Source organism: Lagopus muta, chromosome 9 (genome assembly GCF_023343835.1).
Source record: "Lagopus muta isolate bLagMut1 chromosome 9, bLagMut1 primary, whole genome shotgun sequence".
Classification (NCBI taxonomy): domain Eukaryota; kingdom Metazoa; phylum Chordata; class Aves; order Galliformes; family Phasianidae; genus Lagopus; species Lagopus muta.
Window position 1 is genome coordinate 7,502,009 of NC_064441.1, and position 20,980 is coordinate 7,522,988.

The following is a 20,980-nucleotide window of genomic DNA, read 5'->3' on the forward strand; positions in this document are numbered from 1 at the left end:
GTGTGATTCATTTGCAGTTTCTGAGGTGCCAAAAACTTTACTGTAAACACTGTAATGGTAGGAACAAGCGTTTCTGCCAGTTATTTTGTCTGGCAAATGCTGCTGATAAATCCTTTTGCTGCATCTCTTTTAGAAAAATCTGTTTTTACTGTTACAATACCAAACAGCCTCTAGTGTTGAATAAGTGCAAGCTGCTGATTTTGTCTGATCTGTGAGACCTTCTCACATCCACCGATACATCTGAAACTTGTGTTCACAGCCAACATTGGCAAAGATGTTTGATTTTGTCCTTTAAAACCCAAGGTGACTGTATCAGTTTTAGATGAGGCACTAAAATTTTCCTTACTGCACCAAGCTGTCTGTGCCTTGTTTGCTGAGGCATTTGCTTAACTCTAGACTCACTGGAGCCCTGTCATGGATGTGCCTGAGGAAGACAGTAACTATTTTTTTCAAGGTTTTAAGGTTTAAACGAGTAAAGAGTTAGAGTCATTGTCCACCAGCTTCATCTCTCACACTCTTGAGAAAGGGATAAACTCATCTACTTTGGGCCTTATCTCCTCATTTGCTGAAATGGTAAGGAGTTGAGGGAGAAAGCTGAATTAAAGCACTCCCAAATTGTTTTGCTTTTATCCTGTATGAGGTGAGAGAAGAGTCTGAAGAGAAGCTTGTGTACGCAGGTTGGCTAGGGCCCAGCTAACAGCATGGCAAGGAACACCTTGAGTAATATCTACTGAGTAATTTGAGTGAATGTAATATAGAAACATCCGAGCTAGCTTTGTATGAGCTCAAATAGTAGAAAAGTTGAATTCTGAAAACAAAAAATCATAGCATAGATATACCCTTAGTTATGGCAAACATTCTTTGTATCTAAACCCCACTGAGATGTAGAAACCAAGTGTTTTTTTTCCTACTTCCATGACTTGTACACTTTGAACCAGAAGCTGCTCTTAAAAAACCTCTGTCAAATTCAGTAGTTTGAACAGTCTGCCAGGATATAGGAAACAAAGATGTTCAACCTCTACTTGAGGGCTTTTGAAATCCCATCTCCTACTACCCAGTGAATATCCTAATTAGTGGATGTTACACTGTTTTGCTGCTAAACCAAGAGAGAATGTGTACAGCCATAAACAATTTCTTTGTTCCTTTCCCATAAAGATCTCAAACTGCTTTCCAAATTAACAAACCTGGGTGTGCCAGTGTTTGTGTTGCAGTAGTCAAGGCCGTGCCCTAGGAGAGCAGTGTCAAGAGACCAACATATTTGTAACTGCGTTTATGTGTTTTTATTCTAGGAATTCAATCTTTTATTACACACTCAGTGGTATTAATTTAAATCCTATAAAGCAGAAAAAAAAAAGTATGCAAAATAAAAGAGAAAAAAAAAAAAGTATGTTGTATGAACAACTCAGCAGAGTTTTATTCTTCAAAAATAGAAAGCTGAGGTTATATGTTAGGATCCAGTTAGTAATGGAGTGTACAGGTAGCAAAAAGAAATAGAATAATGTGATGTTTAGATCTAGTAACAGTCCTGGAAACATCCCCTTTTAGCATGTGCATCCCATAATTCAAACTGATCTTATCTCTTGTAGGGAACAAAAAAGGAATAACAAATTACACAAGGTTTTCCTTGAAAAAGCTCAGTTCATTTTCTGAGGCTCTTTTCCCTGAAGACTGGTTGCTCTAGGCTAGAATCCACATGTGTGTTTAGATGAAGGGCCTTGTGACTGAAAATAAGCCCCTGCTTATCTCTATATAATTGGTGCTTCTGCCAGTAATTGAATGCCTGTGGAATAGAGATGCCTTGAAGAAACTCCATGTCTCTCAGGCAGCTCTTTTTCACTATGGATTAGAAACAAAATGGGTATTTTTATAGTTAGTGTATATTGTTAATTAGCAGCATAGTTACCAAAGTAAATGACACGTAGACTAAATTACTTATTTAAAGAAATGACAAAATAATTAAAAACAAGTAACGACTGATAGGAATTCCCCAGGGAAACAGTGAACTGTAAAGAGCTGATACTTGCTTTTTGCTACACTGACATCCCTGCTCCTAATCTTTAATTTTTTTTCAGCCCCTGGCTCCAGCACTGTGCATCACTGCATGACTCGGGGCCATTCAGCATGCCAGCACCTCACTCACTGAAGAACAGCCCCCAAATACCTCTCAGAAATAGTAAAAATACACAAGAGCCTTGTACAAAAGCATGCCAAGGGAAAAAGATCCGTAGCTGCATGTTCAGGCAATGATTTTGTGGTTACCAATATTTAATTTTAAAAACCTAAATGTAGTACCACCGATTACATAAGAATTACTCATGCACATATAATTAAAAGCTTGCAGGACCTAATATTTGTGTGCGGTTTTATATTTGCATACATATTTTGTATCAGGCAACACTTGTGTCCTCATCTTGCTAAACAAACATCTGAAATCACTGCTCTTACAGATACTTAACGGGAAAGCTCGGAGTCTGATCAAGGAAGCTTAGGAAATGGACTTAGCCTAATTTTCAAATCAGAAGGTTAAGTTTTTCTTTTGCAGTTGCTTTTTCTGTGTATAAGCCAGCTGTGTTAATTCAAGTGAGATGTCAGGACAATATGTTAGATTGGGAACCGTTATTCTCAGGACAGTTTGAAAAGCACTGGTGCATTATTGGTGAGTCAATATCTATCCTAGCTGCTCTGCTTCAGGTTTTTTCCTCCTCAAAATGATTTTGTTCTCAAGAGTGACAGAAAAATTCATAAACATCCAGCATCAGCTTTGGAGCAATTTAAAAGGTGCAGAGTTTTACTAGCAAGAACTCCATGCAAGAATGCTATTCTAATATAATTTTGATGTGTATTGGAAAAGTAATGGGGTCAGAGCCTTCTGTGGCACACAGAAAAACAGCTACATTCTATCCATACAGTTTCATATTCTAAAATATGTATTTTTGAAGGGAATATATAAACCACAAAGATCAAATCTTTTGTAAATTGCTTTTGGGATTTGTCCAGAGCAACACTACCACAGCAGCAATGTGGGGCATGCAGCGCCAAGTAGCTTTATGTAACAAATGCAAGCAGTGGAAATCCAGCCTTGCAGAAGGTGCACCTCACATTTGAAATTGGCAACAAATATACTTCAGAGAAATGGCGTGTGATTTTTGGTGTTTGCTGGCTGGGATGCTGCTTACATCTTATTGGGAAGGAGGAGCAGAACGAGCATATCAGCCAGGCTTTGGCTCGAGGCTGCTCTCCAGGCAGCGTGCCACAGCTATGAAATCACTCTGTTATTTTAGACTCACATTAGATGAATAGGGTAATGCAAGCTGTTTGAAACTCAGTTTTGATGTATTTAAATGTTTTGAAATAATGGCTAGCATTTAATATGGAGTTTTGCTAACATTAGCTTTCAGAGTCGCCCGATGAAAACAGCCTTATTTCCTACTGTTTTAAAGGTATTTGTCTAATTAAACACAGATGCTTAAACCATCCGCCTTCACCACAAGAATCCATTGTTCAGACGTTCTGTCATCCATCTTAACGGCTGAAATATGTCCTAAATTTCTAGCTGATTGCTAAGTCCTACATAAGCAGATATGGCTGTGATTTCTTGCTGCCTGCCACAAGTGCCAGGAAGCAAAGGCGGGTAGCAGGAGTGGCACTCCGCTCCTCACACTGTGCGAGATGTCTTTTTCAGTGTCAGATTTGTCTCCAACTTAGTGGCAACAGTTTGGTCACAAATACCTGCATATCTTCTGCTTACAGTGATCGCTGTTAATTCCTAATACGGCGGCCTAGGAGCTGCAGGCTTGCACTGGTGTGTATGGTGATGTTCAAAGCCGAGTTAAGTTCTTTGAGAGTGGTGAGGTGCTGGAACAGGCTGCCCAGAGAGGCTGTGGATGCCCCGTCCCTAGAGGTTTTCAAGGCCAGGTTGGAGCCAGGTTGGATGGGGCCCTGGGCAGCCTGGTCTGGTATTAAATGGTGAGGTTGGTGGCCCTGCATGTGGCGGGGGGGGGGGGGGGGGGTTGGAAATTCATGATCTTTGAGGTTCCTTCCAACCTGGGCCATTCTGTGATTCTGTGATAGTGAGCACAGTTCTGTTCTTGCGAGTGGTTGCTGTTCCTAGTGCAAAATGGAAACCATGGAAGAGCTCACACGTTTTGAGAGCCAATTTTAACCAAGGAGCAGTTCAGCATAATGCTGCCAGGAGCAGAAAGAGAGACAAGTGCCAGACCCTCCTGGCACAGGTGTGTAGCAGCACACAGCGTGCTCAACTTTTATGTTTAAATCAGCCGTCGTTTGGCAGAGATGACATAAACACACCAACCCTTTTCAAATTCTTTACTGCTGCAGCACGTGCCATTTTTTACAAGAAAACGTAGAGGAGAAAAAAAGAAAAGCAAGCTTCGCGCTTTACTACTGACAGAACTATCGGCACCCCCAACCCTGCCAACCGCCAGCCGCCTCTTCCTCCCGCACCTCAGCGCCGCCCCGCTCTCCGGCCGCACACGTCACTTCCCGGGGGCGGCCGCAGCGCCGCGAGCCGCGGGTGTCGGGGCGGCGCTGTGATGGCGGCCGCGGGGCGCCGGGGGGGCTGCGCCGCTCCCGCCTCGGCCTCGGGCCCCCGTGCCGTGGGGGGCAGCCGCGGCGGGCGGTCGGCCTGAGGCGGCGGCGACGGCGGAGGGCGCGGCGCTGCCCAGGGAGCCCCGCCGCGGGGGGTCGCGACCCGCGGCGCCGGGGATGTTGCGGTGGGTCCGGCAGCAGCTGGTAGGTGCCTCATCGCGTGCAGCTAACGGCCGGCCCCGTGCACGGCCCAGGGCTTCCACGCGGGGCCGTCCCGGAGGCGCGGGGCCGGGCTGGGGGGCTGTAGGGCTGCGGGGGGAGGGGGGAGGAACGCTTCTCTCGTTGGGGAGATCCGGGACCCGGCACTCCGGATTTTTTAATCGTTACTTAATTTTTTATTTATCTAACACGTATCCAGCGCTTGGAGCAGTTTTGCTCTGGTATTTTGTGATTTATTCTTTTCTTTAAACCCCGTTGAGAGCGTGAAAAGCGCATTTCCTTGCCCGTGGCCTCCTTGAGCTCCCCATACTTCAGGGAGGACGGCAGGCCTCTCGCCGTGGGCTGACACACCTGGGTTTGCAGGCCTCGCCGCCTACTTCGGAGGCTTTGCACCTGCTGTACGTGTGCGGCACTGCCCTGTGCCTGAGAGCTGCGCTGTGCTTAGGGCTTTGAAAGCGAAACCTAAGGTGAATGTCAGTGCTTTTGGGGGAGACTGCTCGGGAAAGGCTGCCGTAAGGTCTCTGCTTTCCAGCCTGCCGCCTGTGTTATTTCTTTCATTTTCTGAAGCAGTGAAATCAATCTGCTTCAAACTTTTTCCATTGCTTGCAGTTACCTTGCATCCCAGATGTTGCCCAGGTTTGTACGAAAGAAGTACATTAGTTTGGCTTTTTTTTGTATTTATGGCTAAAAGGTTTGTCTCGTGAGTGATTTCTTTTATTTGTTTTATCAGTTTTTGCAAAAGGATAATTCTGTGTTTATTTTTTTTTTATTCTCCTACCTCTTTCCTGTGGACCAAAGCAAAGCCACAAGCTTTAATTAAGTACGTTCAGTGAAAGGTTAAAAATCACCTTAGTCCCCTAACAGCTCTGTGTTTTCTGTGATGGCTTCCATGGCAGCTTGACAGTGCTGACTGGTTTGGTTTAACACCGAGATCTATTGACCTGGAAATTAATTACTCTTTTAGAGCTGTGATTGCACTTCTCTGTTCTGTAACAGGCATGTGTGTATTTTTTTCAGAATAAAGTGTGCTTGGTATAACAGCTATCACTTTTTTTTTCCTGTGAAGGTAGCTTGAGGTTGTTGAACGTGGTTTTTAAGTTGGCTGCTATAGAGCTGTGATTAGAAGACACTGCATCAGTGCTAGGAATCCATATATCAACCATGCCTGCCTTTCTTTCTGTCTGTATGCTGGCCAGCTTTCCAGAAACATGTCTGTCCTTAAGAGAAAGTAAAAAATTTATTGCAAGAGGATGAGCAGTACTCTTGGCAGTAAAAGGGTTTTCTTCTAAAGTAAAACGTTGGTGGGAAAATAAATGCTTGAAACTTGTTGGCTTTCACAGGAGAGTATTAGGATTGTAGAAGAAAGGGATAATAAAATGCTTCAACAGGGAAGAAATGACTGGAAACATACAGGTTTTGGTGTTTTTCTTTCTGTAAACCTCAATGCTTGACGTTAATTTTTGTTTCACAGCTCATTAAGTTGAAACATAGCCTAAGATAGGTATCACACTGTATATTTCTTCAGAGGGACACTCAGCTTATCCCTGTGTATGATCATTCATTTAACATACATCCCACACACTTCTTCATATGGCTGTGATGTTTAGTTTGTATTAAGAAAGAATGTCAGAAAGCTGAGAACCTGGGGAAGGATGTTGAAAAGATAATTGGTGCAAGTGGGAAGAGCGGGGTGACAGAACCAGGGTTGTTTGTAGATGGCTCTGCCATCTAAGGAATACTCAGACTATTTGAATTTAAAAAAAGGCAAAGTCTGTCTGAGATATTTCTGATGAAGGGAAAAGAATGTGTGGGATTGGATTCCTTCAGAGCATGCATTTTTACCTGTGTTCGATGTGGCAAGAGCTTCTGAGAAAGCTATTCTCCTCCGTATATGAGGATTGGAACCAAGCACATATGTGGGAGTCATCACAGTTGGTTGTTGTAGTAATACAAAAGAAAAACGTTGGTGTGAGGAAGTACTGGACTGAGGAAAAAGAGAAGGGACTGGTACTTTGCTGAAGATAGTTGTTAAGTACTCTGTATGAAACCAGTGAATATTTTGCAACTTCTTGTTTAAGAGAACTGTATTTTGTATACTCATTAATGAGATGGTCCTGAATAGATATGTGCTCAAAAACCTGTGATCTCATGTGAGTTGTGAAAGGGGGCAGGGAAAATGAAACAGGTGTTCTTAGAAGCAAGTCACAGGGGAACCTAGTATGCAATTCAGATGGTTTCAGCTGTGTTCCTGAAGTGGTAACTTTGTTCTGTGGACATATGGAAATGACTTCCAGTATGAAAAAAACCCAAAATGGATGACAATAAAACTACTGTTCGGTCTTCATTGCCTATGTAGGAATTTGTTAGAAATTGTCAGGAGTTTTTGGTAACTTGGCTGTTAGTAGGCTTTGTTTCATCAGCAGCAGCTAATAACCCCCCATCTGTCCCAGTCTGATGCTGTCTAATAGTGAATGTACTGCTCGATAAGTCAGTAGCAGCGTGCAGCATTCTAGTCAATATTATAATACCATATTGCAACATGTTTTAGTTATTAAAAAACGTAAACCTAATGGAGTATAATTACTTGTGTTAAAAAATGACTAAAATGCCCTGATGTGTGTGAAAGAGGAGTGCTGAGCAGAAGGATGCCCGAGTTGGGGCTGTGTTACCTCGAGGTTGCAGGCGGTCAGTGGGCATGTGGATTTGCTGCAGATTGCATAACAGCACGGGCACAGCCAGCTCTGCTTGAGAAAAGCAGCTGAGTAAACAAAAGTTGATTGGAAGTATTGTTAATATTGAGGAATGGTACACCTGATTTACATTTCCAAATGTGATACGTTGAACTACGCTGCTGTTCTGTATACGGCTTATGGTAGCTCTCTGGGTGAGGTTTGTGCAGTACTGGTGTGAAGCATAAGCACAAAGCAGTGTTTGTAATGCTCAGTAACTTCCAGTGCCACTTGGTTTGATGCATTTGTGACAGGGTCTGGGCTGTGTTTATGTCCTGATGGTGTGTATGCAGTGTAGGAGCTATTGCAGCATATCAACAAAGTAACGGTGATTGAGTTGTCCAGCAGGGAGGTCTCCAAAGCTGTGGTAGAACAGCTGAGTGCAGGAACCCAGCTGTGCAATTTTGCAATTAGTCCTGCTGAGCAAGCACAGGGCCATGGATTCCTCTCTGAGCTGTTGTTTTGTGGGGTCTGAGCCCACTGATCTGTTAAGCAGCAGTGAGGTGCTGTGTGAGCAACAGGGGAGAGACATGAGCTACCTGCACAGCCTTCTGTGAAGGACAGCCCAAGAGAAGCAGAGTTGGGCTGTACTTGGCAGACTGTTTTCTTCCTACAACAGGATCACAAGGAATGCTTTTGCTTGTTTTGTGTTTGGTTGTGGTTTTTGTTTTCCTCCCAAGGACAGTACCAGTAGGAGGTTTGGTCATCTTTTGCATGAGTTCAAATGAAAACTTTTGCTCTTAATGGAAATATCCTTGCATAGAGTAGCACTACAGGCCTGTATGTCAGGATTTTTTCCCTTTCCCTCCAGGTATTGTGATCTGTTGAGATGTCCTGAGAGGAGCAGATGGCATTCTGTAATAGCTCGCTGCATTCTGAATAAGGACAGCACTCCTTGTTTACATCAATGTGTGTGCTTTTCTAACTTAATCGTTTCAAATAATCGACCCTGTGCAGGTCCTTGGGTGTGGGGTGTGTGTTGTTGTGTATTTGTTTGCAGGTCTATTTTTGCTTAGGAGTTGCTGGGTTTTTGCATACTGAAAATACTGTGAACTATTCCAATGACTGAGAATCCCAGCTTCTGGAATCACTTTGATTTCTGGATGCAATTTTTTTTTTTTTCCCCTCTTTTCTTACCTGCTAGTGTCTGTGCACTCTTTTGGTAAGAAATGAATGGCTGTTAGTCATTGTATACTTAAAAAGGAAATGTGTATTTTCTCAGCAAGAGTTCCCCTGGTTCAGACTGCCCAGCTAAAGCCTTCTGTGCTGTCACCGATGGATCACAGTGAGAAGAGTGTTGGAACAGCCCAGGGGCTGCTTCAGTTTGAGAATCAGAATCATTAATGTTGCAAAAGACCAAACTAGGGGGAGGACTGTGAGGTTGTGATCCGCTTGCTCTTAACGCAGGAGAATGTATGGCCATGGGTTTTAGGCTGTGACCTGTTAGACTAGTCCTACCAGGTTAAAAGGCCCAAATTGCGTTTGGGTCTTTTAACCTTATTTTCTTTCAATATTCTGCAACTGCTGAGTGCTGATGCATTTGCAGCACAGTGTGTTCCAAAGCATGTGGAGCCTGGCCCTGCCTGCTGCCAGCTGGCTGTGCTGGGGGAGGCATCCGCTGTGTCCTGTGTAGAAGTTTTACATCTTATCTCATTTAAAAACAACAACAACGACAAAAAAAAAAAAAAACCTACCTGATAAAACCAATCTTATCTTAACACTGTTGGTTTTTTTTTTAATTGTTTTTAAAAAATAGGAAAATAGGAAAATTTGAGTGATTGGATGTGCTGTGCTGCTGTGAGACTGGAGATTTAACCTGTATCTAATCCTGTTGGGTTTTTTTTGGTTGCTTTTTTCCCTAGCCACGAGCCTTTTTAGCAGCAGATTTTTATTATGTTGGATTTCCAGTTGTCACACACAGCAGCATGACAGTTTCAAGGACTGTTCTCTCTCTACTGTGGAGGTCCTGCTCCATTAGTAGCTGCCTTAATGTCTAGTTATGGTTTTGGGGGTTATCTAAACTCTCCTCAGAAGATAAGCATACAATCTGAGACAAGTCAATCTGTGCTGAATGAAATCATTTACCATCTGTGTTATTCAATTGCTGTTTGATTTTCCTAGTTTTGGATGAATTGACAGCTGTTGTTTTTTCTTACTGTGATGTCCTCTGTTGTCATGACTGCATTTGCCACTGCCTCTCTGAGCACAAGACATCTACAACATCTCTTCTAAAAAAATCCTTTCACTTCTAGCACCGCGTCTCTTTTAAGCCAGCAGATTAAAGCTGTAGAAAGATAGATCTGACAAAACAGCTCTGTTAAAGCCGAGTGATCTGTTCAGCAAAACACAGGTGACATTTGCTGCTAGACTTTTTTTTAGTATAGAAACCCCTTTTCAACTGTGTACTGTTTGAAGAAAAAGAAATAACAACAGGAAAAAAAGACAGGCAGTAGGACCAACAGCCATGCCATCGTTCAGAAGACCTTGCCATTCCTTGGCTTCCCACATCCTGTGCCTTAAGAAGACTTTTTTCTTCTTGTTTGCTCAGAGAGTAAAAGTGGGAGAGGGGAAATAATGATGCAAGCACAAGGAAGCTGTTTGTTTCCATCCTGAAATGTTTTACAAGGGAAAGCTTTACATGTCATAGACCAAAAAGTGTATTTTGCTATGTGTTGTTGCATTTACTTACTCCTTTATTCCCATGCATCTCCCTGTGCTAGTTCTGTGTTGGCTGTGCTGACCTCTGCAGATATTTAAATATCTGGAAAAAGAATTATGACAAAACAGAGGGGGAGTTTATGATTTAGTGAGCTTTAGGGATGAAGATGTATGTAGACATGTCTGAAAGCAGCACGTTAAATTAATGCTTAGGTCCTACATCATGTTTGAAAAGGAATTAAAACCCAGAGTGCTATTTGATAAAAGGAGTAGCCTCAAATCTGTGATGTTTATGGAGCAGACTTCATCAAACCTGTTAGGAGGAGGAGCCAGGCAGCTCTAGCTGTGAACTGAATTCTCTTTCATGAAATTTGCTAAGCAACAACTGTCAGAGCAATTGCCAGTGCAACTTTGACACACACTCTGAAAAAGCCATGAGGTTTATTGTCCAGGGCCTGAGGTGTTTTTGGAAGAATTTTCAAGTTTTTTCATCTTGAAGGGAAACATGAATTGAACTTGCAGTGCAGGAGCTGATAGACACCAGTAACTGTTGCCTATTGGAAGTCATCTGAGTACTGAACACAAGGCTGGTCAGTATTCACGTGGAATAACAGCTGTATGGGTAGCACAGGGCAGGAACCTGCTTGTATGAAAAAGGTTCATTAATGGCTCTTCAAAACGGTGGGCAAAGAGCATTTCATTCTGCATTAACAGTACTTGTAGTTTCCAAGCAAGTGAAGAGATGCATGATTCTTTTGTGTTTGTCCAGTCATGGAACTGACAAATGTAGTTTCTGTCTATGCTGAAATGGCTAGCTGCAAGTTTGACACTGCTTTGTAATTTTTAGTGAAAAACAAAGTTGATGATGTGACACAGACTTGAATGCCTTATTTCATAGCAGATTTTTTTTTCTTTGCCTTTAGCATTAAGTGAATGAATCCAGTAACCATGAATAAAGTATGATTAGATATTTATTTATTTAGACGCTGTGATGATTATTCAAGGCATGTGAAGGAATTCTGTGTTGAATGTTTCATGTACTGTACTGGGTCTGTACCTCTTGGAGTGATTTGGTTGGCTTGGCTGCTGCTATTTCTGTGTGGTGGAGCACTGCAGAATTGTAGCACTTCACATGTTCAAAGTGCTTCATGTATTTTCAGCAAAACTAAGCTTAATATACTTTGTAAGCAAAAGAACAAAGAGTTTGGACTACAGATACTGTTAAGCTTCAACTTGTGATAGACCTCTTTGACCATCATAATTCAGTCGAAGTAGTTAGGAGACCACCAGCGTTTCCATGAGCTTGTGACTTTCTGCTTAAAATCTGAATAGTCACTAAATTCCTTCTAGACTTAAATGCACTTCTGAGAAGTCTTATTTTTTGTCATCTCTGAAGCAGATTGCTTTGCCATGCGTGTGTTTGATTCTTGCCAGAAGTCTCTGCTGCCATTTTCCTCTTGTTTAGTGAGTTCCTCATTCATTTCTTATTACTAGCACATTTGCCCCTCTGCAGCAATATGTTTTGTTTTTTAAACTTGCCATTCTATCTGGATATGCAGGGTGTGTGGTTAGAGGTCATTGATAAAGGTAGATGTGTGCCATCCCACGAGTGCATGCTTTTTGGGGAGGCTGTTACTGACGGAGGAATATTTTATAGGCACTAGGTTAATCAAATAGTTTGAATGCGGGAGCATAAGAATTCTAATAATATTGTGGAAAAAGTGCAAAATTGGAGTTCTGTTGAAGACAGACATTTGTTTTATCTTACGATGTCTGCAGTGGATTCTGGTGCATAAATGCAGCGATTTGGATTGTAGAGGTGTAGGAGGAGGCCTGTTCCTTAGCTGATGTAAAGTTGGATTATTTTAAAATTAAGCAGCGTCCCTTAATTTCTGTTACAATTTTTCACTGCAGCCAGAGCTGAACACGTCATAGGTCTTTGAAACAGCTCAGGTAGAAAGGCCAACTTGTGTTCTCAGCTGGCTTTTCCCATTGGGTTGTATTGGTGTTACGTGATCAGCGTGTTTGGCGTCAGTCAGCTGGGGAGCTGGCACAGGTGGAGGAGGCTGCTTGGGCTCACTTCTTTCTTGTGCAGGTAAACAAGGAGTGGATGGTTGTTTTGTTTTTAAGCAGGGATTTTTTCTAAATTCTTTTTGTGGGCATCTGATGGGCATTCTGACAAAATAAATGAAACTAAGAATGGCTTGAGCTGCATGTGACCAGGCCTTTGTTCCAAGCACCGGTATGACCTCTCTAAACACAGTACTATGTATTCATGTATTGACTTTGTGAAAGGAACCTTTCTTGCTTTCATGATCTCTTGTTTCTTCCAGTGTTTGCCCAAATAGTGTGTTCTGACAGTAGGTGTTTTGGGAAGTTACAAAATGGTTTGTTACCAGCTGTGCTGAGCAACCGCAGCCCTGTGAGCAGGAAGAGGACACTGCCTGAGCAGTGCACAACTTGCAATGCTCTTTTGTGTCTACTGCAGTAGTATTTAAAAGGGCAGGAACAAATTGCACGGCGCTATGTAAACCCCGGGGTACTTCAGCTGATTAACTACTTGTTTAAAATTGTTGTGAGAGGCTGTTTGTTCTTTCATGCTAACCTTTGATATGACAAATTCAGTTTGATAACTGCCCAGCTAGATGACTGAAAGAATTACTGCTTGCTGTTTTGAGTATAATCTTACACAAGCTTCTGAAAATGTGCATGGAGTGTGAATATAGATCATCTTACCTGGCAAAAGGAAAGTTATTCCATGTATATTAAAAAAAAATCCAAAGCAAGAAAGTTAAATTTCCTCAGAACAACTTTAATCAAACCATATATTGGCAGCAGGTAATAGCAGGCTTTGATTTCTGCTGGGAAATGCCTTGGTGTTTCTTTAGCTGTGGTGGGTCAGTCACCTTCCCGGGTAAATAAGTTTCTGGGACAGACTTCAGATACATTTATTAGTGTTGTAAACCAGTATGTGATGTCCAGAGGGTGTTGTGGAGAGCTGCTGCTTTCCTGAGCTGTGCTCAGTGTGATTTCTGGAATGAGGAGGAGTCTCTGCTTGGGCCTTCCTTTTTCCAGTCACTGGATACTGGTTCTGTACCAGGAGTTCTCCTCACAAGTAGGATTTTTCCCTTTTCTTTTTTTTTTTTTTCTATAAAAAATGAGAACGATCAAGAAACACAAGGAGATTGTTAATACACTATTTGTAGGCAGATCTTAAGCAAAAATTGCTTGTCAGATAACTTGTAGCTTTTGATGCATGTGTTACAAAGCTGGAAACAGCAACTGATTTGTTGTGTGCTGGTCTCATGTGTCACTAATCCTAATCCTAGTGGGGAGATCTGCAGATTTCTGCTGTCTCTCCTAACAGTGCTTCAGAGTGCTTGGGGAGGATGTGAGGGGATGCTGTCCTAGGGTAAGCTTTTGTGGTAGTGCTATTAGTGAAGTACATGTTTGCAGTAGATGGAGGAGGGTTTTCCTTTCTTTGTTTCTTCATGTTTGCAGGTGATGGGATGGCCATCTCTTCCTTTGCACAGTTCTTTTTTCGTGGTGCTTCTTCTCATTTGCTTACTTTGCTTGTTTCCACAGTTACCCAATTCCTCGTTCATGCTCCCACTGCTTGGGCAGCAGCAATGCAGAACTTCTCCCGTGCTGCGTGTTTACGTTGTGCTGGCCAAGCAGTTGTGTTGGCCACGTAATTGATGGTTTTAGGGATCTGATCCATTACAAAAAAGCACCAAAACACAACTGGGAGCATGGAGGCTTTTCAGCCAAGTCAGTTTCAAACTCTGCTTTACCGTAGGGCTGTGCAGGCAGTGCCCAGCACGGCGGTGTGCTGGGGGCACGATGTGGGAAGCGGAGGAGAGGTGGCTGTTGGAATCAGTTTCTTCCATCCAAGAAAAAGCACAGAATCACAGTCAGAAGTTTCCCCTCAGTTCCCAAGCATGTTTTCTGTGCTGGTTAAGAGGGCTGAATTTATTACATGGAGGATGTCTTTATCTAACTCAGAACACCGAGGAAATCACTACTGAAGTGTTCAGTAAAAATGCCTTTGCATTTGGCTAGAGTCAGTACCAATTTATATTCTAAAAGCAAACCAAACAGGAATCACCTTATTTTTTTTTTTTTCTCTTTTCCAAAAAATTAGTCTGGCTTTCTGCTTTTAAATCAGCTTGACTCTTGCTGTCTTGTATACAAGTCGTGTTCGTTTCAGCTGTTTTCAAAAAACAAATATGTCAAGTTTATCTGGGTGCAGATTTTCTATTAGGCTGTCGTGTAGTGAAGATGAAATAGGAGAGCTGTATTCCAGTGGTAGATGAGGTCTGGTTTGTGCTTTAAAAAAAAAAAAAAAAAAAGAAAAAGCAAAAAAAAAAGCTGAGTGGCTCAGCTCCAGCCAATAAATCTATATTTAATTTGCAGCATGAAAGGATGAAAACAAGTCAATCTTATGGTTAAAATTGATGTTTATTTACAATGGATTCATGTAATACGCCTGATTAAGAAGTCTTTAACATCAGGTTTTGCAATAAACTCTGCTTTATTTGTTATGAAGTCAATGGGCTGTGACTTAGGTAGAAATCACCTCACTAGGCAGCAGTAGGAAAAGAAACTTCTATTGAGAAGTATCGGTGACAGCTATGATTTTATTTTTTTTCTCAAGAGCCAAAACTTGATGTAGGGATTCCCTACTCACGCTACTTAGCTGCAGAAACTCTTTGAGAATGGCACATTGCTCTAATTCTGCAGCTCAGTTCCATAATGACTATAGAAATTGAGGAAGAAGCTGCTTCCAAGCAAAATTAGGAAGCAGCGTGCTTCCTGCAGCTCTGCTGGTTTGAGTGCAGCTACTGCCCTGTTCCCTCTGGGCAGAGGTTTGGACTACAGGCTGCTGCAGCAGGAGCAGCATCTGTGACAACGGTCACAGTAATAGGAGAATTACAGCAGTTTCTCCTCCTGAACAATTAAATTCTGCACAGAAGTTGAACTTTCTTGGAAGGGAAGCGTAATTAAAATTTCTCTGGAGAAGAATTCTCATTAGATAATTATATGATGACAGAGTTGCTGGGCAATTTTGAAGCATCTCTCATGGTTACAGAAATAAAGATTAGGAGTTGTGTGTTCCTGTCCCAGCTCTGCTGCTCACTCCCTGCTGTGGCTGTGGTCAGCTCACTGGGGCTGTCAGGGGTGCATCCTCTGCCAGCCAGAGCTGCGCAGCTCCAGAGATTTGTGTCTTCAGCCTGCCTGCCTCCTGCACTGTTGCCATGGGTCTGCTGTGTGAGCAGCGTTGGCACTTTGCTGTGGTAGCTCTGAACAAAACAGTTGCAGTTTTAAGCTGTTTTGGTCACACAGCTGCAGCTGTAACCTTTTGTGGCTTGAGATTCTGAGTTAGAAAATACATCCCTTGCTTGTAACCTGTTCGGTCTGGTTGAGCAGAGCTGTTCCCTGCTAAAAATGCTAAGAGTGCTCCTTCAGCCAGGGCTCAGATAGTGACCTAAAAGGAAAATAAAAGTACTGCAGTAAAAAATATCTGTGATTTTGGAGTGACTGACATTTTTCATTGAGTAAGAAGCACAGAGATGGCCATTTACCACCACTGCAAGGCTACTCATTGCTTTCTTTGCTTTTTCACTTTTCCCCCTGCTTTACATTTAGTCATTTTGAAATGGAGAAGTTGAAAGTTGATTTTCCAAAGTGAGAGAATCTGGCATTTCGTGAGTGCCAGACATGTTCTGCGATACATCTGTGCGCCTGCTCTTACTAATTTAGCACAGTGTTTCTCTTATTTGTGGAACAACTATATTGTGGCATCTTCTGGAGTGATTTACAAATAGTATGTCACAAATGCCATCTCCAAACTGCTTCTGCTACAATATTCTTTTTTTTAATTTTATGTCAGCATTCAACAGATATCTTGCTTTCATGTTGATATGCCTTTTCTTGGAGTTGTGAACAGCTCTTTCCTTGTATTTTTGGCATCCTGTATGTACACTGTTCCAGTCCTTTCCAATTTCTACTTTCTCTTATCATTGCACGGCCTTCCACACCATGGTGTGACTGCCGTGGCTTCTGCTGCTCACCGGAGGAGCTCTGTTCTCCATCAGGTCTCTCTCAGAACTCTCCTGTTACTACCCTCCTCTTCCTTCTGCACCTCTTTCTTTCTGAAGTGAAATGTTTCTCTATTAGAGATGAGTAATGCAGTAACCTGCAGGTTTGAAAGGATTTTTTAATTATGTCTTTACTTTAAATGACGCTGTCCTAGATGTGAACATACCTCATGTCTTACATTAGAGAACTTTATGAGTGAGTGAAAATTCTTGCTTGCATCTATCATTTCTTTGTGTAGTTCATTTTGCTCGCTGTTTGTCACCCCTACTATTTATTGGTATGGAAGTCTCTTCTGCTGGAGCTCTCTGAAATACCAGTTCTTATTAGAGATCAACCAAGGTCTGAGCGTGGTTTCACAAGTAGAACAATGCAACTGCAAAGGTGAATTCCTCACTGCCAGTACTGGAACTGGTAATGTCCTTTCTGCCTGTTCTATCAGTTGTCCTTTCTCTTGGCGTCAGAGAACAAGGAGGCCGTATACGACACAAATAATGTTTGTCAGTTCAAAGATAAACGTCTGACTCTCGTGCTGAGATTCATGACTTCCCACACAGTCACTGGTGGGAGCAACTTGACAGTTCCAAGTTTAATTGCTGGTTTGCACCACATGGTAGAGCTTTTTCATTTGTATTTTAGTCATTTTCTTGGACTGTTATCTGAACTTTGTGTCTCTCTTGTTGTCTCTTGCTATCACCTGCTTCTCCAGGTCAGAATACAGGAGCTGGCAAAGGCTCTGTGAGTCATGTAGCCCCAGGAAAGGCTCTAGTAAAGATAGGCGAGAGCGACCTAGTTATAAGCCCTTGTGTTACGGAGACATCACCACCTTCCCACATGACTTGGTTTGGTTTCTGATTATTCCTTGCCATCCAAAATTTGTTTTTCCAGCACCAAAACTAAGTTTCCATTGCTGCAGCTGAAGCCTGCTTCTATTCTTCCTTACCCTTCAGGTTACTTCTCAGTGGAAGCATTCTTTATGCTGGAAGATGTGCTAGCATTTTCTGAGTTTCCTCTGCCTTAGGCTGTCACCTCAATTTGTTTGCTCTTTGCTGGTTATTGTTCAGCCTTGTACTATAACTCATGTTTTCTGTTATGCTACTTTATACATTACGTTTCAGTTTAATACCTGCATTCCATGTTTCAGTTTAATACCTGCATTCCATGTTTCAGTTTAATACCTGCATTCCCCTCTGCTTGCAGAGGCAGCTGATGAAAATCCTGAGCGTTAGACATGAAGCAAGGCTTTGCTTCCAAGGGGCGTCACTCAGATTTGCTGTTTTGGCTGAAAACTATTGCAAAGTGTTTCTGAGTAAAATTTGTGTTTGCTTTCACTGTTGCTATCAATAATGTGTGAATCAATGGTAGAATCAATTTTGAGATGAGCCTACCTGTTCTTGGAGATTGAGTTCGCTGGTGAAAAACTCTGTGATCTAGTCAGGCGTATATGGTTTCATTTTTAAGCTGATGAAAACTTGTACGAAAAACAATTATTACAACATAGTAGTATGACCTATTTGCTTTGTCTTTTCTTTTGATCTAATGAAGTTATCGTGGGCATAGCCATGAATTTTTATTCCATAGTTCACATATTTTCATCTCCATTTCTGCTTCTTTTTTCCTTGAATTTTCATGAGACTTTCTTGAGCCTTACAATTTATTTTTCTTTCATTTTCCAGAATGAGTACACAACTGCAAAAATTGGATTTTTTTTTAATTCAGCTTCTGTAAATTCTCTTGACACAGCAGACTTTAATTTCCAGGTTTATTTTATTTCTGATTCAAAAGCCTGTGTTCTAAATCTGTTCCTTCATAGTTAAGTATCATTTTTGAGCACAATGTTAGCAGATGTATATATTTTTTTAAACAACAGGTAATAAAAGTAGTCTTTCCTGACCATCTTTTTTTTCTCTCATTTTGTGTTCTAGGGTTTTGACCCACCGCATCAAAGCGATACACGAACTATTTATATAGCAAATCGTTTTCCCCAGCATGGCCATTATGTTCCTCAGAAGTTTGCAGACAACAGAATCATATCATCCAAGGTAAGGGGAAATACTTGGTACAGCCCATCACTCTCTCCCCGGAGCCTATGTCTAGAATGATGTTGTTCAGGGCTTCTAAAGTGGCTTTTAAACTAGTTTAGCCCTTGTCTGGATTTAGTAGGAAGGGTGAAGGGTTTTTTTGGTGAAGATTTATAAAATTGCCATATCATAAGCAAGGAATTGTTGCAGGTTCCCTCCCAGTGTGACCTTGGATAGGAATCAACAGAACTGATAGGATGGGGATGGTGTTTTGTCATTGAAGTGTAGGAGAGAAAGGGTATAGCTGCAAGAATAAATCTGTTCTCTGGTAGCCTGGCTGCAAGAAACTAGATTAGTCTGGTTTCTCCTATCCAAATTGGCATGAGAACAGTTAAAATGTCTGTAAAGGCAACACAGTTGCTACTCCTGCTTTCCTTCTAGGTGCCCTTCATGGGCCCATGAGACTGGATACAGCTGTTCTTTTTGGGAGTAGGGCACTGCCAAGACGCAGTTTGGGGAGGGCAGATGGAAAATGGGAATTAAGGGAGTTTGATGGGAGAGAAAATGAATTCTACTGTTCAGCATGTTGTAACTGTTCTTTTTTTTTTTTTTTTTTTGCCTTCAGTATACAGTGTGGAATTTTGTTCCAAAAAACTTATTTGAACAGTTCAGAAGAATAGCCAACTTTTATTTTCTGATAATATTTTTGGTTCAGGTAAGTGAATAATACTCAGTTTAGCCATAGCAATTAAGGTGGTAATTGCCATTTGTGTTGTAGATTCTGCTGCTCACTTCCATTCTATGAATTTATTTAACTTCTCAATTTCCTGTAAAAACAACACATTTCCAGCTTTGCTGGTAAAATTTGAAGTTTGCTTTCATCAAATTGGACAGTGTTGCACATTCTTGTTCTGTATGGGATCTTACTTGTGTAAATCAACACAAGGTTGTCATGCAGTTCTAAATTCCTCAAATTCACATAAAAGGAGCACACAGAATTTACAGCTAGGATTGACAGTTTGTCAGATTTGAAGTTATCAGGGCTGCCAGTAAAGTATGGGTCAAAAATACCACTGTGGCTTTTGTAGCCAGATATTTCTTTTAATTAATAACATCAGCGAGTATATTGAAGGGATAAGACTGTAAATTTACTGTGATATTTGTACCTCCAGCTCTGTAAGTGTACTGAAATTCTCTAGAGATATTGCAGACTTAGATGAAGGATAAGTGAGATAGAGATGGTAGGGAGAGAAAATACCACTTGAAAGATTTGGTTCATATCTAAGACAGAGACAGGATTTTGGGTTACATAAACTGTTCTTTCATTGTGAAGTAAAATAGTTGGCATGTGTACAACCCTCTGTGGTGATTGACCAGTACTTACATTATGCACATGAAAAAGGTGGTGCCTCATGACAAAAACCAGAGTACTGAAGTGCTGGATAGATTCGGCTGTGACTCTGTCATGTGTAAGTAGCACAGCCAGTTGTGCATCTGTTAATCCATTGCCTCTTGTGTCCCATGATCTTTTTCTCTTACATTTAAAAAGAGTAAACTTTCTAATAGACTGAAAATTCTTGTTAGGGATTGCTAGGATCCCTAAAGAAAGTCATATTGTCGTGGCTTCGTTTAACAGGATGTGCTTCCTGTTCTGTTGTCGTAGTTAAGATATTGACTTTGTCTTTCCTGTTGTGGTGTCCCATACTGTTTAGTGGATCATAGCACGAGGAAGATGGGAACATGCCAGAGATGGAACGTAAATGCTACTTACAGTTACCACAAAGTGTTGCTTTTTTCAAGCTTTTGTTTCTTCCTAGTGCAAATTTACTTACATAATTCAATTTCAGTCACTTTTTTTCAAACTATTAGTTTAGACTGAAGTAATATCTAAACGCAATGCCCATGAACCAATGTGAACCTAAAGGCAGAACTGCTATTCAGTGTTATGTTATTCTTCTCTTAATTTACGACTTGAATGAATACCCTAATTTGTATGTCTTGTGTATATGTCTTTGTTCTTGGAAACACAATAGGAATAAAGCTGCAGTCATTTTTGTTCTTCATTGCTGTTTTTCTATTGAACAGAATTTTGTTTTTATTCAAATCTCATCTAGAATTTCATTAATGCATAATACTTTTCTTTTTACAAGGCAAAGATGCCTTTAACATTTGATCACCATGGTATCTTCTCTGTTGTGTGAATCTCGTGTGACCACAATGCAGTGCCTGTCAATGCCACTTTATTCCACTGGGGATGACAGGGCTGGGCGAGTTCTTATTTTGTGTTTATATGTGTAGTGCAATCCGATCCACGCTGTCCACCTCACATATGCATGCCAGAAACATAATGGCAGACTGCATTTTGGTTGCGATGCTCTCACCAGCTGTGAATGGATATGTGTCCACCTCTGTAGCAGGCACTGGTCTGTGGCATTCTGGTGACATAAGAAGAGGAGCAATATGCCATGGTGATTCCGCTGGTAGAAAACTTGCCCCCCTTTAACATGTGAGCCCATCTTGAGAAAGAGGAAGAGATTGCAAATGGCAGAAATGTCATAGTTAGGCTTATCCGGCCATAACTAGAGGCTTCTGGCAGGGGCTGTCTGGGACAGGGTGCTGCCGGGCTGAAATTGTAATGCTGCAGTTGAAGAACACGCGATACTGCGAGCTAGGTCTGATTTTGTTGTTACTTTCTAAGTTGTCTGC

At 41.6% G+C, this 20,980-nt stretch overlaps 1 protein-coding gene across 12 annotated transcripts in view; it reads left to right on the plus strand.

Annotated features, from left to right (window-relative positions):
- ATP11B (ATPase phospholipid transporting 11B (putative)) overlaps positions 1-20,980 on the plus strand; it is a 270,178-nt gene that overhangs the window by 208,488 nt on the left and 40,710 nt on the right. For 9 of the 12 annotated variants that reach the window (XM_048954451.1, XM_048954450.1, XM_048954452.1 and 6 more), the window contains exons 1-3: positions 4,646-4,752; positions 18,179-18,295; positions 18,900-18,989. The exons of the other annotated variants lie outside the window; for them this stretch is intronic. In XM_048954451.1, the coding sequence (XP_048810408.1) occupies positions 4,726-4,752; positions 18,179-18,295; positions 18,900-18,989 (234 nt within the window). In that variant the 5' untranslated portion in view covers positions 4,646-4,725. Of the gene's footprint in view, positions 1-4,645; positions 4,753-18,178; positions 18,296-18,899; positions 18,990-20,980 lie in introns of those variants that run through there. 12 annotated transcript variants of the gene reach the window in all.